Below are 16917 nucleotides of genomic sequence, written 5' to 3'. Positions count from 1 at the left end.
TGGCCATGTTATTGTTTAATTTCCTCTTAAAAAAATTTAAACAAGAAAAATTGGAAAATGTTGTATTTGCAACTGCATCCATTCCTTAGCACTTTCTCGTTTTGTTTTTGTCCCAGAGGTAGACAAACTCTGGCCAATCCTTTCATCTCAAACCTCACTGGTTCAGAAAACAGAAGAGCTGATTTTTAAACAGTATCTAAATCATCAGAACCCTTCAGCAACGTGGTTAGTCAATTCTGGGGGGGGGTGAGAGGGAAGGGATCTTCAATATTCTTAAATAAAAATAAATAGGGACCCTGCCTTGCTCATTTCAACAAAGCTTCAAATGGCGCTCAGCATCCTTAGAGGCTGCATACAAACTTCTAAAGTGGTAAGAAACCTGCAAATAGTTCTTCAATAGTAATTATGAAAACCGTCTTCCTTCTTGCTCTTACGCAGTCGCATCCTTCACGCCACGTGGCCACCATAAAGCAGGTACTGAACAGCACAAGGGAGACTGGGTAGCAGCAAAACCCGTTCTGTTTCCCCGACCAGTGAGGTTCTTGTAATCCATTAAGTTAACTGCCCTAGACAGTAAAGTGAAATGACCAGCTAAGATGATCCCACCCCAACCAGAGGGCTCTGGAAGACCAGGATACTGAAGATACAGAACATTTCCCCAACTCCTTTATTCACTCGCTGGATACTGGGACACGAAGCTTGGGCGGGTAGGGGGAGAGGGACACGCTGTGAATTGGACAAGTTAGCGATCCTTTTTGGCATATTGTAAAGCTAGCTAGTAAACTGGTACCATCAAAAAAAACTGATCACATACAGACACACCCATACACAGACACAGAAAAGTGCCCTTAAATTATATTTTAGGCATTTATAAACTACAAACATTTTATAAAATTATTCTATGTACTTACAAAATGCAATGAAACATTTAATTAGTTCTTGTAAACCAGATCTTCGTCAACTGACTACCCGTAATCTACTGGACTTAAAGCCCTATTGAAAATGCTAATGGATTACTAATCAACGAAACACATACAGAAAAGAAAAGATGAGCGCACACACACGCATATGCACACACACAAACTAGTGATAGTCTTAAGGTACTTGCAAAACAGACCAACTGTAAGTTGAGACTGGTTCACACGGACCGATGATAACAACCGTTAAACTCCTGGCAATGAAGCTACCACTCCAGCTGGAAAGTCCAGAGGTTTATTTACAAGTACCAACGATCAGAATTGTGATACCTGAGCTCTGATGCTGTCCCACATACCAAGCTCAGGAAACTACCTCAACCTTCTGCCAAGCCTGTGTCTTTGTAAATACCCATTCCCAGATCCTTTGTTTTCACGTGTCTCCACGCAAACGTTTCTCAATTCTGATTTACCTGGCTGCGCTCCGTTCGTCGTCTCTGAGCAACCAGTTTCTGAACCGAGGCATCCTCTGACGCCCTCCTGCCTGTTTATAGTTCTGTATCTTCAGCACCCCTGGCCACTAGTGTTGTTTCTACGCATCATTCTTAAATTCTTGTCTGCACAACTACTCGTGGGTTAAGTTGCAATATCTGGCTTTTATCACTGGTTAGTAAGGAGTGGATCCCTTGCACCTTCCTCCACTGTTGTTCAGCCCAGTGATTAAATACACAGTTGACAAACAAAATAAGAATAACAGGAAACAAGTGTTACTTGTACTAATGGAATGAAAAGGGTTTAAATATATATATCTATATTATAGATATACATATGCAGATATCTATATGTATATATAGATATATATGTATGGAGTTATACCAACAATAGGAGTGTTGTTCACTTAGACTCAGATTGTACCGAACACCCCTAAGCAGTTCCCAGAGGACCTGACAGCAGTTCCATCTGGTGACCAGTCGTCCTGGGCAAACTGGGCTTTCTTTCCTTTGTTTTTAAAGACCAAGAGGAGCATCAGTGCGAACACGCCTAGAATCATACATCGCTTAGAACCAGCTTTAAAGAGCAGAGGCATCACGCCGAGAAAGCCTTGGTGCACACAGGCTGGCCTCGCGCTTTCCATCGCGCTCGGCTTCTGCATCTAGTTTATCGCTCCCCCAGAAGAGCACCTTACTCAGTACCGCGCGTTACGTAGGAGCCACATTCCTTTGTAACCAAACCACCTTCTGTGCCACCGAGCAGCTTTTAAATGGAGTCAGGTGAGAACAGCGGCCGAGCGCTAAAACCAAAGCCGCCTGCTCCCCGCAGTGATGCCAATTTGTTATCCTACTGCATTCAAACATCTTGGTACCATTTGTCAAAATGCTGGTTTTCAGGGCTGGGTGGGCTTTTGTTTTTAATTTATAAACAAATTGGATTACTTTAACTTTATTCAAACATAGCTGAAGTTCTAAATAAATTTTCCATACCAGACAAGCCAGTGGTCTCAGGGAAGAATAACATTACAAACCATATTATGACTCTATCAAGCCAACATTAATTCTCAGTTGTTCACATGCACAAACAACTTGATTTACTGTCCAAGGGAAGTCTGCATGAAAAACCCATGTGAATAAAGCTATTCAAAATGCACAGAACACAACAAAAAAAAGCTATGGAAACGAACAGAACAAAAAAGGAATTAAGCTTGAATTGCAAACACAGAACGCAATGGTATCATGAAGGTGGTTTGGTCCAGGAGAGCTGACTGTCATCACGCACGCGTACGTGATGTCACGTGACTGTCTTCTACTGAAGTGCTTTTTGAAATGTTTATCATGATGGGTGCTACGTCATTAGTGTTTCTTCCTAATGCATTTTAAAACCACCTACATACAATTATAGAAACCAGTAACTTGGACAGTTTTAACAAAACCCTCCTAGCCAGCTGAAAGATCTGAGGATCTCCAGTTGTGGTAATCAATATGTGCAAGAGAGGGGAACAGCCACTGCACCAAAAGGTCACTGGAACCTAATAAAAAATGGAAACCCAAAACAACACAGTAAAAACTTCAAATTTTGCTGGTTTCTCAGGGCTAGAGAGAAACGCTCCCTCCAAAGACAAACTCTGTAGTACTTAACCACAGCACTGCGTACTCGAGAGGCCGCGTACACTCGGAGTAGCCAAGCACCACATTATTCAGATACCACAACCAACACCTGCACGAACAGCTGCCAGAGCTGGAAAAAGAGAAACATTATACATCAAGTTGATGGCAAGCTCGTGTTAGTCCTGTGTGCTTGTAAACCAGTAATACGCTGTCAGAGGGCAGTTAAAATTTGATGGCTGGTCCATCAGAATCCACAGTTACGAAGCATATAAACGGGGGAAGAAAAGGGAACTGAATTTTTACTGGCACGTTAAAAGAAATCAATTCAATGTTAGTTTTGAAAAAAAGTCAGTGCTCTCATCAAACAGAAGCAGCAAAGATCCAAAGCTGTAAACTCGATGTAGTAGTATCATCGGGCAGCCTGTAACAGGTTTCTTCCACTGTTTTTTTGGTCAAGAAAGCAATGCTATCGCTGTACAAGCCAGTTATTTTTAGGTGCGGATTCAGCCAAACGTCTTTTTGGTGCTTGTGGCATCTGCGGGAAAACTAGCAGGAATGACTTAGCCCATTCTACAGGGCAAACAGAAAGACCATTCCCCTTACTCTAGCAATTCCTCTGGACCTTCAAACACTGTAAACAATTGATTTCTGTAACAGATTTCACCAAATACTCATACACTGGAAGTCCTCGTATCGCATCAGCTACGTCTCTGTTCATCTAAACACGCAGCGTTTTGTTGCTGACCTGAGGACTGCCATGACAGCACATTAAAAAGCCTTCGTGTTTCCCAAAAGAATGGTCACCCTAAGTCAGACAACTCTTGGATTTCTCCTCACAATCATGTATCTGAACCAAAAAATTGGAGAAACTCCTTGGAATTGAGGCAAATATTCTGAAGTGACCCTTTGTGACAGGCAGTGACTGTTCCCCTCCAGAACCTAGAGCATGTGGTATATGGAGTGAGAGGTTACCAGTATCAACGGCATTTATTGGCTGCTGAGAAATGTGAGATGTATTTTTTGTATATACACACATATAAAAAAAAATAAGAGTGAGGTAGATAAATGTTTGAAAAAAAAATCAAAAACTGTCCCCCTGTCATACTCAAAAACCCTTATCTCAGTATTTAAATTTATTATGGGGCATCTCTACAGTGATTTAAACTGATATCACAAAAATAAATAAAAAATCCTACATAGAATACCTTCTTAATTAACTTTTTTGTCTTTTTCATTTTTAAAAGGGAAAAATAACTATGGGACAGAGGCAAGAGAAGATAATGGGACCTAAACTACACAAGCAAAAAGCACTACAAACTTTTTAAAATCTCCAGTCAAAACTAGCAATCAGTATATTTTAATTCTTTGTTCTTACTCAAAAGATTTCAACATTTCCATCCCAGAACCACCTCTTCACTGCCATCATTTGGTTGGATCAGTGCTAAACAAAGGCTTCGATGCTGTAACTAACGTAAGATGAGCAACTGGTATGACTCCTTGGTTGTAGACTTTCTGATGGCCCCCTCCTTCCCCTTTCACCAAGGCTTCTGCAACTGAACAAACAAGCTTACTCATTTTCTTTTGTTCTGAGGTTTGGTCTATGATTTAAGCAACAAGCTTGTACTTGTACAGGTTTCCATAGCTGCCAACGCTTAACTGTTTGCTAGCCAAGCCACTGGCCCCAGCTACATGCTTTCCACCCAGCCCCATGGAAATGGCATGGTGGGTTTGTTTTGGTTTGGGTTGGTTGGTTTTTTTTCACCAGGGGTGCGAAGTGCAGCCCAGGGTGCCCCCCGTGAGGGCGTCCTCGTTAGGAAGGCAAAGAGCTGGGGTTTGCTGGAGCCAGGTGTTCAATGGCCACCCTAAGAATGCCTGGCATCACCAGCTGCAACCGGTATAGCTCTTCTTCACAGGGTGGAAGGGTTAAAAGAGTCTTTTTAAAAATCGGTGACCCAAAAGCCTGGTGTCTGCTGTTGTACCCAAAAAATAATAATAAAAAAAAAACAAAACAAAAAACCCCACATATGTGTGTCTGTGTGGGGAGTGTGTGTGGGGATGGGTGGGTGGATGTGTGCCACAACCAAAACAAGCGGGGAGGGAAGGAGGGGTAGGACCCTTGTACAACAATGAATATAAACACTGAACAAGAATGTACTAAATATTTAACCTTTTTTTCTGACCTGAGTTTGTATCATGCCTTGCACTGTAAGAGACTCGCATGCTGTCTGGGCAGAGGTTAGTGGGAAGGAAGGAAAACCGGGATTTAAAAACACCACACCACAGCACTGCTAGAGTGTTTCCGTGTGGGGTGTCCCTTCTTTCTCCATGTCCCCCTCAAAAGCCCTGTAGCCCACACAGCCAAGATGTTATAAAACAACTAATGGAGAGGAAAAAAAAAAAGAAAAAAAAAAGAGGAAATGTATTTATAAAAAGGCATAAAACAGCTCATGGCAAATCATATGAAAGGTATCAGTTACTGGGAAGGAGGAAGTAAGAGTTACACACTATAGTACAAAGCATAAGAAAATTTGTTGAAGTGGGAGGGAAGGGAAGGGAAGGAGGGCAGACCTGAAGGTTTTCATAGATTAAATCCACAAAGATAAAGAACAAAAAAAATAGCAGCTTTTTTCTGTACAGACATATAGATGAGTATCTGAACCGTAAAAAAGTTATAAAAGTGACACAAAAGACAATGTGTATGCAAATGATCCATGGTCTAACATAGAACTGCAAGACCCTTCGAGAAGTCTTAATAATAAAGAGAAAAGGTCAACAAAGCATCATATACTTGAATCCGGTTACTGCTTTTTTTTGTCTTCTCCAATTTATGTTTCTAGGTGTTTTTTTCCTTGCAAGCCTGTGAAGGAAGGCAGGCTGCAACGATGGAGATCTCTGCCGGTTATTTTCATGTTTTTCATGTTTCATTTTTGGCGTGCGGTTGACTTTTTTTTGTACAAAATGCACGTGTTTATTTAGCTCACCACTGCCAGTTTTGTCCAGAATTCATTGGGATGGGGACAGGGGTGGAGGGAGGGCTGTTTCTTTACCCCATCCCTTTTATCTTCTCCATCACAAGAAAAAAAAAATATCACATTTTGTCCAGTTTTGAGAAAAGATCTAGACAATTTGATTTTTTTAATTTCTTTTCTTTTTAAAATACCAGTGTATGATTGAATAGAATGTATTGGTCAGGATCTCTTTTAAACAGAGCAGTTGATTACTGTGCTCCTTCCATGCCTACAAAAAAAAACAAAAACAAAAAACAAAGAGTTCAGTTTTTTGGCAAAATTTGGCAGCGTTGAAAATGGTAACAACCTTGGACGAATGATGGCCCTTTTTTATTCTTTTACATGTTCCTAAAAAGATTAAAGAGCAACATTAAAAATCCAGTCTTTTTAAATTTTTTTTTGTGTGGTTTTTTTTTTGTTTGGTTGGTTTTTTTTGTTTGTTTGTTTGTTTTTTTATAAAGACCTACAGTGTTAGGCAGGTGCTTGCAAGGGTACCAGGGAGCCACACCTGGCCTGCGATATCTTTGATCTGATAAAAGTGCTGTACGGTTGAACTTGCACGCAGATATGTTTTCCATTATGAAGCAGAAAGACAGAAAGAAAGAGAAAGAAGAGAGAGGAGAGAGGAGAGAGAGAGAGACATCAGATCTCAAGTTTTCTGTTGCTATTAAGTGTTAACATTAGAGTTTTAAAAGGCCAACTGTGTGCCCCATGAACGGAGTCCTTTACTGAAACAAACATCTGCTTGCATATTGAAAAAAGAAAAATACGATAACTTGTTTACTGAAAAAAGGGTTCTCCCAAGTGCAGCTATGGCAGTTCTGAAGATCCACTGAGGTACAGTAGGCTTTTGAATATATTGTAATTTTCTTTCTTTCTTCCCCCAATGCATGTGTTTTTCTGTGTTTTATTTCTGTGAGATTCTGGTTCTAAGGATCAGCAGGCCGAAGACTGGGGCAGCGGTAAGGCCCTCTCATTCTTGCGTCCCCCGTTCATGTGTGCGTACGGCTGTCTCTCCTCGAAGCTGGCCCGAAGGACCACCACGCCTGGGCCGTTCTCGGCTTTGTGTCCTGAGTGCTTGTCAGTGGGTTGGAGGGTGGAGGAGGGATCTAAAGGAATGCTCTCCATGTTTTCAGTCTCCAGGTCAAGCTCCTCTGTATCCGGAGGCTTGTTCTCTTCACTGTAGAAGAAGGAGACCTCTTTGAACGCTGGATCCAGCTCGTCTTTAATGCTACCGATTATTTCCAGGAAGGAGGGCCTCATTTTCGGGTTGTACTGCCAGCACATGCGCATCAATTCAAACCTGGACAGGAGACACACAGCAAAACCATTTACTGAGGTGTCCTACGAGCCCTGGCTGGAACCCAACCAACCGTGACAGAATCGGACCACACGTTTTAGAAAATCATTCAATTCTGATGGAAGACGAGGTGACAGAATTTTTACAGGCAGAGATCCCCATGTCACTTTTCGACCGTCTTTCTAATCACTGATTTACTTCTATAGCTCCTATCTCAACCTTCTCCACGCCCTTCCACACACTTGCCCATACAACAGTCTTGTGGATACCTGACATCCGAAGCATTTTGTACTTTTATTCTGACTTGATATTTCTCTCTTTTTCCTCCACAACATCCTGTGCTTACTCAATCACACCGCTACATGATAGTGCCTCTCGGAGTATCTTTTTCAAATAACTAATCCCTACCCTATCAATATTGTCTTGGAAAAAATTAAAATAGGAAATACACACAAGGTAAAGCACCACTTTTTTCCCCTGAAAGAAGAAAATTACATTAAAATTAATTGTAATCCTCAAAAGATATTTGCCAATCTCAAAGACATTCTCTAATCTTTTGTTTTAAAATTATGTTGTTTTCATTTACGGCCAGGGATGCATTAATATTTTACAGAGTGTGAGATCATCTGTTTAAGCACATCCATGGTTAGATCTGTACAATGGCCCATGCTGGCAAAACAAAACCACAAAATGAAACAGTAATACATGCATAATGAAGACAGCATTTTCATGACATAGCAAAATTGGATATTCCTGAGAGATCGCCCTGAGCTTTAAACACAACACAAGAAAGGATTTCACTGTCTGTAAAGGCGGAATAGGGATGTCTTCTGTTAACACAGCACAAGTAATAGGACAAATTTAAATAAGAAAAGGAAGATTAACATTAATTCTTTGAGCCAATCCTCTGTGTACACAGTCCTCAGAGGAACACGCTGTGTGTTGGAAGTCACCACTGGCCAAAACTACTACTTTCTGTGCTAGAACAAGAATGGATCTAAAAAAAACACCGAAGAAAAATCTTTCAGTTAAGGTAACGTACTGGAGAATCCTTCACATCTCCGACTTACCTTCCAGCACCGTGACCTGCAGTCCCAGTAGGACCCCCTTTCCTGGCCTGGCCAGCAGCCTGGTCCAGTGGCCAGTCTGGGTTCGTTTCTCCACCTCTGCCAGCCTCCCCGTGTAAGGTTAGCCAGATCACCTAAACTTTTAGTTTTGATTCTATAAAACAACAATACCATTTTCCTAACTTCCACAGATTTTCAGAAAGTAAGCAATTCTATTTTATGCTTTAATTAGCTCTCACTGCCTTATGCCCCAGCAGCAGTTTACTAGATCTCTGCATCAGTGTGTGGAATGATTTTATTATTTAATTAAAAAAAAAAAAAAAAAAAGACAAAACCAAATGAACAAAAATTCACTCCTTTTTTGAATAGCACCTAAGTCCATCACAGAGTAATGTCTTAATGCCTCCAGAGCCCTGCTCTAGAGCAAACCTTGCAACAGGACTGTCACCGAGCTGGAAAACCCTGGACTCTGAAGCCTGTTGCTGTGCATCGCTGCCCACAGCGGCGTCCAAAGAGTCTGGGAACCCTGGCCTGAAACAAAACCAAAGCAAAGAAATCCCCTCCACCAGAAACTCGCTCCTTGGGAAATACAGTTGCATTTCCTCCTAAGGTGCACTATGTTCTCAGCTGACGTGAACGAGCAAAGAGACGGAAAGCTGCTGTATTTGGGATGCAAACACTGCTGAGAGGGCTTCAACCAAAACAAAAGCAATCTGAATTGAAGTGCATTTGAAGTCACAAATATTCCTGTTAGAGCTCAGCTGGCACAACTCTGCATGAACAAAAGTCAGCCACCTGAGCACAGCCTTGTGATACCCAAAAAGAAGCTGGCAAAACCAGTCTGTGCTGGGAGAACTCCCGGGGTACTCAATGCCGTATTGTAACAGGCACGTAGACATATAAACACTGTTGAACTATTGCTTGTTTTTGAGTCTTTAAAAAGTCTTTCATAGCAAAAGTGAAGCCAAACTATAAAACTGCACTATACCCTCACCCACAAACGAGGAGGAAAGCTTGAGACATAAATATGTGAAATCCTTTTCTGTTACTTCATTGCTGTTTCCTTTCCAGCTGACTGCTGCGTCCCTGAATAGAAGCGTTCGCTCGAGCCAAGAACACTGGATATTCGCTGGCGCTTCGCCCTGAGGCCTAAGGGCAATGCTAAGGAGATACCACAAGCAGTGGAGTAATGCATGTGACATCAGCACAAACAAGGACATGTGATGTTTCTTTTAAGCCATTCCAGATTTGAAAACCCTACAGAGTTCCCATAAAAGGATTTTTTTTTTCCTTTTTAACTCTGTGGGTTCAAAGACCTTGCTTACATTATCTTAAACAAAAAAAAACCCTTTCCAGTAGACAATGGAAGAATTTACAGGCTGTTAATACAACCTGAGCAGTTTTATAAGGTATGTTTCTGACCCGTGGCAAGTGAGCTCAAGCAAGTTGCAGGCACCGTCATGAGACAGAGGAATAGCCAGTGTCTTTCCCATGCACCTTTTGCTCAAAGAACTGAGGAGAAACCAAGTTACTTTTGCACTGAGACAGTAAAAAACAGAAAACGGAAAGTTACTGCAGAAGCTGCATTCCATTTGAGTGCGCCTTTGTGCTTTGCATCAGACTTGATTTGGTGGGGAAAAGTGAAAAGACCTCTCCTATTCTGCTGCTGCTACATGCTGACATTACCTCTGCATAGCAGACCCTGGTTTCTAAGCCAGGAACAAAGGGAAAAATCAGCAATGCGTAAATAGTCTAGTCATCTACAATACATGTGGGGGAAGCAATTTTGCTTCAAAAACAGAGTGGAATTCCAGCCTCCACAACTTTTAAAAGCCCCATGGGAACACACTGTCTGAGAGCTTCAGCTGTAACAAACCTTTTTGCCACGCAGCCACCACCTGACGAACACTGCCATAACAATGGTAGTACATAAAAACAGAACTTATTACACAGGAAGAGGAGAAAAACAGCAAAGCTCCTCCTGGCACTGTCTTATTGAACCATCTGTCTTATTGCATGGTTCTGTCTGTAAAACCATGCAAACTATGCCAAGAGGGTGTAGCATGAACAGAACTGAGTCTTGTTTCACCCTGTGTAAGAGTAAAAAGCCTCTAGAAATACCGTCCCCTTCGTGCTTAGTCCTTTCACAGGGATCTACCACCTCTCTGAACCGCACTGTAAAATCCCCCTTTGCACAAGATCCGATACAACCAAGCTGCAGAACAGAACCTCTCCAGTTCTTCAACTGTCCTTGGTTTCTGATCCACCTAAAAGCTACTGACTCGTTGCTACCAGGGGCTAGCAAAGCACAGCCACGAGCAAGCATTACTAGCATTGCGGTCTTAGGAGAGATGGAACGTCCAAGATTGCTTGTACCACGTAGCATCCATGCGGGGGGGGCACGAAGAGGCCCTTACGAAAACCACTGCACTGTGGCTGGAGCGTGCACGGCTGTGTCAACACTCACATAATCTGCAAGGTTAAAAATAGTAAATTCGGTGACACTTGCAGCAAGGTTCTTCTCTCTATTCTCATCTACACTTCCCCACAGCAGTCTACCTCCTCCACCTGTTCTGGAGGTTTTTGTACGTCAGTATACTCCCCTCTGTCTACAGAAAGGTAAATTTGTGTTCTGCCCATAATTTTAGTTGTTTCCAAGTCAAACTAATTTAAAGAAAGAAGTATCTCTGCATTTGTAGCCTACTACACGAGATACAGAGCAGTGCAGTTCCTGGCTCCCCTTGTTGCTTGCTTTCACACAGTACCAAGCACAAGAAGTATACTGGCTCCCCTGCAGCAGGTGGACTTTGCTTTTTGGATGTCTTTAGTTAATATTGTGAGTTAATATTAAGTATCGCAGACCAGTCAGTCTCCACCAGTGAGAGTCTGCGCCACCTAAAAAACATCTTCCGCTGGCACAGACATAGCGAGAAACCTGTCTTTAAACAGAATCTTTTAGCAATCTCCACGAAAAAGAGGACCCCCTATTTTACCAGGGGTTTCATAAAGCACTTGTGAAAGCAGTTGTCTGGAACGTGCTGGGGATGCATGGCAAGATCCATATGCAATTTCAGGGCTCTTTGCAACTCTGTTACAAGCACCTTTCTGTCCATTCAGTAATTTTGAGTGTCCCATCCCTTGCTGAGAAGCACGTTATCAGACAGCTGGAGAGGGGAGAGGAACTCTGCCTACAGACCAGGTCTCTCTGCCTGCCAGCAGCAACATGTGTGAGGTTCAAGACTGGCAGCAGTTGTCACGTCACTGAGTGTTGCACAGCACCTTTACAACATCTTGGGCTAATGGGATGGAAGATGGGGAAAGAAGCAAAAACATACATTAAAAAAAGCACCGTAGTAACACAAAATAGGTTCTTTGAATGCCAAATGCATGTGCATAGAACAAAGGTGAAGATTATTCCTGGAGCCTCCTACTGTTACTCCTACAACAGCCTATTTGAATTTCAGCAGACTTGGGTGTCTGTCCTAATACAAAGACAAAACAAGCTGAAAGGGAGCAAAAGCAAGTCACAATAAGCTTCTAACGTCAAGACATTCAATTTTTTTTTTTTTTTTTTTTGCATTTTGGACAGAGTCAGGATGTTTTATACACAACTGTATCACCAAAAAAAAAAAGACACCACTAAACTGGATGTGCCTTAGTTCTGAGTCCAGCCCTGTTCCTTGTTCTGATGGAGAGAAGTGGCTAAATTCAAAGGAAGACTTTTTTACTCTGCACCTCGGCAGACTAATGTCTTAGAGGCCATAACTAATGTGTGAACAGCTTCTTCATCAAAATCAGCACAGAAAAGGCCTTTTTGCTGTTTTACACTGGGGTAAAGATTTGCTCCGCCAGACATTAACCAAGTTCTCCCAGCTCGCAAGCCAGTTACCCTGAAAGTGGATTCATCCGGTAGCAACACGCAGCAAGCAGAGGATTATCTCTGAGGAGGAGGAGGAAGGAGAATGGGTCAGGTGGGCTGCAGTAAAGAGCGCTTCTTGCTGTGACTCCCCTGTCGTCCCCCTGTTCATACCACACGTGCCCCAGGTTAATGGGGAATTTCTAACACTGAGTCTCTTGCTGAGTATGTTCTCGCTGTGGAGGTATTTTTTTCCGATGGACTCGGGGAGCTGACCCCTTCACACACCCTGTTCTTCCCCCATTTCTGCCTACTCCCCCCCTCCATTACACAGTCCTGACCGTGTTAAACAATCTGACTGCCAGAAATTCTCCACAGCATCGTGGAAGGGAAAGAATGTGAAATTGAGGAATCACATGGCAGCTACACCTCCCCCTGCATATACCACCCACCCCCCTCAAACAACAAAACAACACTGCCTGTCATCTGAAACCAAAGCCAGCGCTCCAGCCAAAAAAGCTCTTTTCCTAAGAATCCCAAGCAGCTGAGGCTCTTAAGTGATTGTATCCCTTCTGTGGGCCTCCAACAAATTTCAATAACTGCAAGACGCAGTATTTCCTTCCCAAAAGCCAGTTTGGGAAGCATATCAAAGTAATAAAGTCTGAAGAACTGAAACTGCTGTACACAAAAGCCAGCAGAAATATTTCAACAATGTAAAGCTAAAAACTGAAGCCTGCTGCATTGCACACCCTCCTCTGCTGCAAGGCTTTGTATTGATTCTAGGGGTAGGCAAAGGTTTTTCTGCATACTTCTTTCTGTGCTTACAGGAAACTGTTAGCAGGGGAGATTTGTTTATCTCCATGTGATGAGCACTATGACTGAACTAGCAGATCCAACGCTGCTTCAGACAAAGGAACGATACATTCATTCATCTGTATGCTGAACTAAAAAGTTGAATTCCACAGAGTTTATGCACAATACATTTCAGCTTGTCCTATGCTCTTTTTTCCCTTTACGCTCAACAGAATTACTTTACGCAGAAGACACAAAATTTAGGCACAAAGTCTTCTGCTGTAGCAAACGTCACTTACGAGCTTTTATTAAGTCTAATTTTATTCCGGAACAGAAAGATTGGGTTTTGTTTCCTTATTAGAGGAGATAGCCCACAGTGAGATTCTCACCACAAGCTAAGTTGTTTTCTGGTATGTCTGAATTACTATAATACACTAGATTGACAGAAACTGTTCAAGCAGCACCTCACATTACTACCACTCTTTAATAACCCCTCCTGAGTAGACATTGAAGGGATCAGGAAGAATAAACTGTGCACTGAGAACAGTGATAACTGTTGACACTTACAGCATATCTGGACAATTGTCTGGTTTTTCCAGCAGACCTCCTTCCATCACAAAGCGGAGCACTTGCTCATTGGTCATGCCTTGGTATGGCTGCTCCGCTAATGTTGCAATCTCCCAAAGTACAACACCGAAAGACCTGGAAAACAAATCAGAACTTTAGAAAGCTGAGCAATCTTTACAAGGATATTTTCTTAGATGATGCTGAGCAGATAGGTGTCCATAGGTATTTTCTTTTACCAAAAAATTCCAATTGCTCAAAAAGTATGCAGCTATGGCGATAGCCACATCACCTAGTGTAAGAGACTGTTGACTTCCAACACCTCTAGTCAACGGTGAGAAACGAGCTCCCAGTTCTGAATGATTCTTCAGAATTACCTCTGGGAAAAAAGACTGGTAGTATTACCTCTCCGTTTTTCACACCATAATCTATAGCTTAGAGCTGGTCATGATTATGATCATTCAGTGGTCCAACATTACTTGGTTACACCGGTTCTGTACAGGTGAATCAGTAGAAAAGCCACCACAAGCTCATTGCGTTGAGCAGAAGCCTCCTAACTCAGAGGAGGTTTAAGCTGTGGGCTTGCCTAGAGAATCACCTCGCATCTCATCTCCCTCTCCCATGGCTTTGAGTTTGGACTTTAGGCGCACCGCGAGGTGGGAAGAACAGTGGAGAGGGAAAAAGGAAAGATGCAGGTGGGGGGGGGGGCGGAAATTCTGTTCCTATCTCTGCACTTCCTGTACAGGCGACCTCAGGCTGGATAGACACCTGATCATTAAAGTCTGCAGAAAGATCCATGTGTGGCTGGGTGCAGGGAATCAAACCTTCTAAGCAGCTGGAGAAGTTGCAGAGACTGATTATTTAAAGTGAGCTCAACAAGCCCTCCCCCCCAGCCACAGAGATAGCAAGAAAAAAAATCTGTACATTTAAAAAACTAAACTCAAAATCTTTATGTAACACATCTCAGGTACTCCTGATAGCAGTTGAGAATGCAATAACGCAGAACTGTAAGCTCCCATTCCAGTGCAAGCTGCTTTTCATCAGAAATACTTGAGTCACACAAATCCGATTTAGAAGCTGCATTTTTCCCTTACCGCTCTAGCAAGCCGAGAGCTAAACAGCAAATGCACACCACCACACCTGTGCAACTCATCTGCCTTACCACTAAAAGCAAGCAAACAAACCTCTATTCCCCAGGCACAAATACACTTCTGAGTAATACTTTCCATTTATCCCTCTGCTTTGGTTTCTTCCACATTCTAAGTCAAAGGTGCAAAGTAAGGATCAAGGCATTCACCATACAGCAGCAAGCAACAAAACCAATTTTTGAAAAAGACATGGAAGAAATGTGAATGGGCTCCAGCATCTTGTACCAAGACCCTAATTTGCTGGTTCAGCAGCAAAACATTTAAGTCCCCAGGAGAAACTCAGTTACCCCTTTTGCAACACGCATGTTGCAAAAACTATGTTCTTGAAACAGCTTCTAGCTCCTTCCAACTAACTACAAAGGACAGCAGAAGTGAAAAAGGAAGTCTGTCTAATAATAGGAATTGATTACTGGCGAAGAAAGATAAGCATAGTTATATAATTGGGTAGTTTGGACGTGAGTATTGACGCTTTCTGAAAATATCTCCATTTAAAATTAGTTTATTGAGCAGACAGGGCTGAAATTGTCTGCCCCGCACTGAAGAGTCATCTACTTTTAGAACTGCTGTGCAAAGAAAGAAAACTTAGATGCTGTCTTGTCTTCTGTGGCTAAAATGCTGAGTCAAGCTTAGAGAAAAAAGCATCGTTTCAATAGGGCATTGTTGTCAAAACAGGAGTCCAGTATTATTAGCTGGTTATGGTAGAGTGGTTTTATCTTTCAGTTATCCACTGTATCTAAAATGGTTTGCATCTGGAGCCAGAAGCCACAGACTGACTTGCAATTGTTTGCCTTTCAGGGGAGGCAGGGACAGAGGGTCAACTCAATATTTTGGTGCCTTTGAAGCTACTTTGATCACTGTAGGAATAATGAGAACAAGTCTTGCGCACCTACTAGTCATATTATGATAACAAATAAACTTACGTTGCTCCTTCAAGGCAACTACCAGCTCTGAAAGAAGGCAAGATGCTGAACGCTTATTTATAGAAATACACCCTCACCCTGAACAGTATTACATTAATTTTAAAATGTTCTCCTTTCTTAACTGCAACAAAACCAGTCTTGTCTAATTACCTCATTCTTCAGTCTGAAAAGCAATAAAAGAATGAATTGCTAAAATAAAGCTCCACCCTTCAAAACCTCCAGACACTCTTTTTGCAGTTTGCCATTTCACCTTACAGCTTATAAATCTTGGACTCTGACCACTCAACACAGTTTTGTCTTTTTGACATTTTGGCTTCTAAAACTTATCTCAAAGAACATGGAACCAGATGTCACAATATCCTACCAAAAAGACAGGAAAAACAATCTCAACAGTTTTTACTGTTTGATGAAAATAAATGGCCCCAAAACAGCCAAGCTACACGGTTTACATGAAGCAACTTCAAAATCTGAACCAATACAAGGAGTCAGGTAATTTTTCCTGGTGTGAAGAGACCTTCCACATATAGTGTTTGGTCTAGAAGTTACTGAAAAGTAAACCAGAATGATCTTTTAGCCATAAGCAGGTCAAGTAAATAGACACTATTTCATGACATTAATAAGGCAAGCTCCACCAGAGCTGAAAGCTGGAATTCAGATTGAAATTTCTCAATGTATAGCTGTGGATACATGTGGCAAACGCAAATGTATATGCGTTCTAAACAAACAGCATATTCCTCATGTTGAACCAGTTTTTTTGTACCTGAAGATAGCATACCTATGTGAACCAAATTTCAGAGTAAGTCACTTCTAACAATTAAGATGGCCAACCATCCTGAGGAGGAACTGTCTGAAATACCGATGAGAGCTGTGGGCCTCCTCTCCATAAAGCAATTTTTTCCCCTCTATGCTTTCAAGTAAAAATCTGACAGATTTTACTCCTCCTCCTCTTAAGTTTTCCAACCTTAGAATCAGTAAGCTACTTTCCTTGATGTGACTTCTGGCTAGGATATTTCGCTCAGACTGATAAACCGCAATATTGTTTGCTTAACCCTGCTTTGGACTGAATGACTGATGAATGCCAAATCTTGTTAACGTTGAAGGGAAAACTCACGTACTTCCTGCAACAATGAAAGTACTAATTTACTTCTGACGCTTGATTTGGCGTCACCTCTGTGGGGTTTTTTTGTTTGGAATTTGAGTTATGTTTAAACAATAATGTCACTTAACAGTTATAGTTTTAAAGGTC

General features: G+C 41.9%; 1 protein-coding gene across 2 annotated transcripts in view; it reads right to left on the bottom strand.

Annotated features, from left to right (window-relative positions):
* Positions 1-5951: 5951 nt before the first annotated feature.
* The window catches only part of IGF1R (insulin like growth factor 1 receptor), a 189436-nt gene continuing 178470 nt past the window's right edge, over positions 5952-16917 (bottom strand). For both annotated transcript variants that reach the window (XM_075159849.1, XM_075159850.1), the window contains exons 20-21: positions 13607-13741; positions 5952-7327 (exon numbers count right to left, since the gene is read on the bottom strand). In XM_075159849.1, coding sequence (XP_075015950.1) covers positions 6961-7327; positions 13607-13741 — 502 coding nt within the window. In that variant the 3' untranslated portion in view covers positions 5952-6960. The remainder of the gene's footprint in view (positions 7328-13606; positions 13742-16917) is intronic.

This window comes from Calonectris borealis, chromosome 11 (assembly GCF_964195595.1).
Source record: "Calonectris borealis chromosome 11, bCalBor7.hap1.2, whole genome shotgun sequence".
Lineage (NCBI taxonomy): Eukaryota > Metazoa > Chordata > Aves > Procellariiformes > Procellariidae > Calonectris > Calonectris borealis.
The sequence above is the reverse complement of the archived record's forward strand: the minus strand, read 5'-3'. Positions and strand labels throughout refer to the sequence as shown.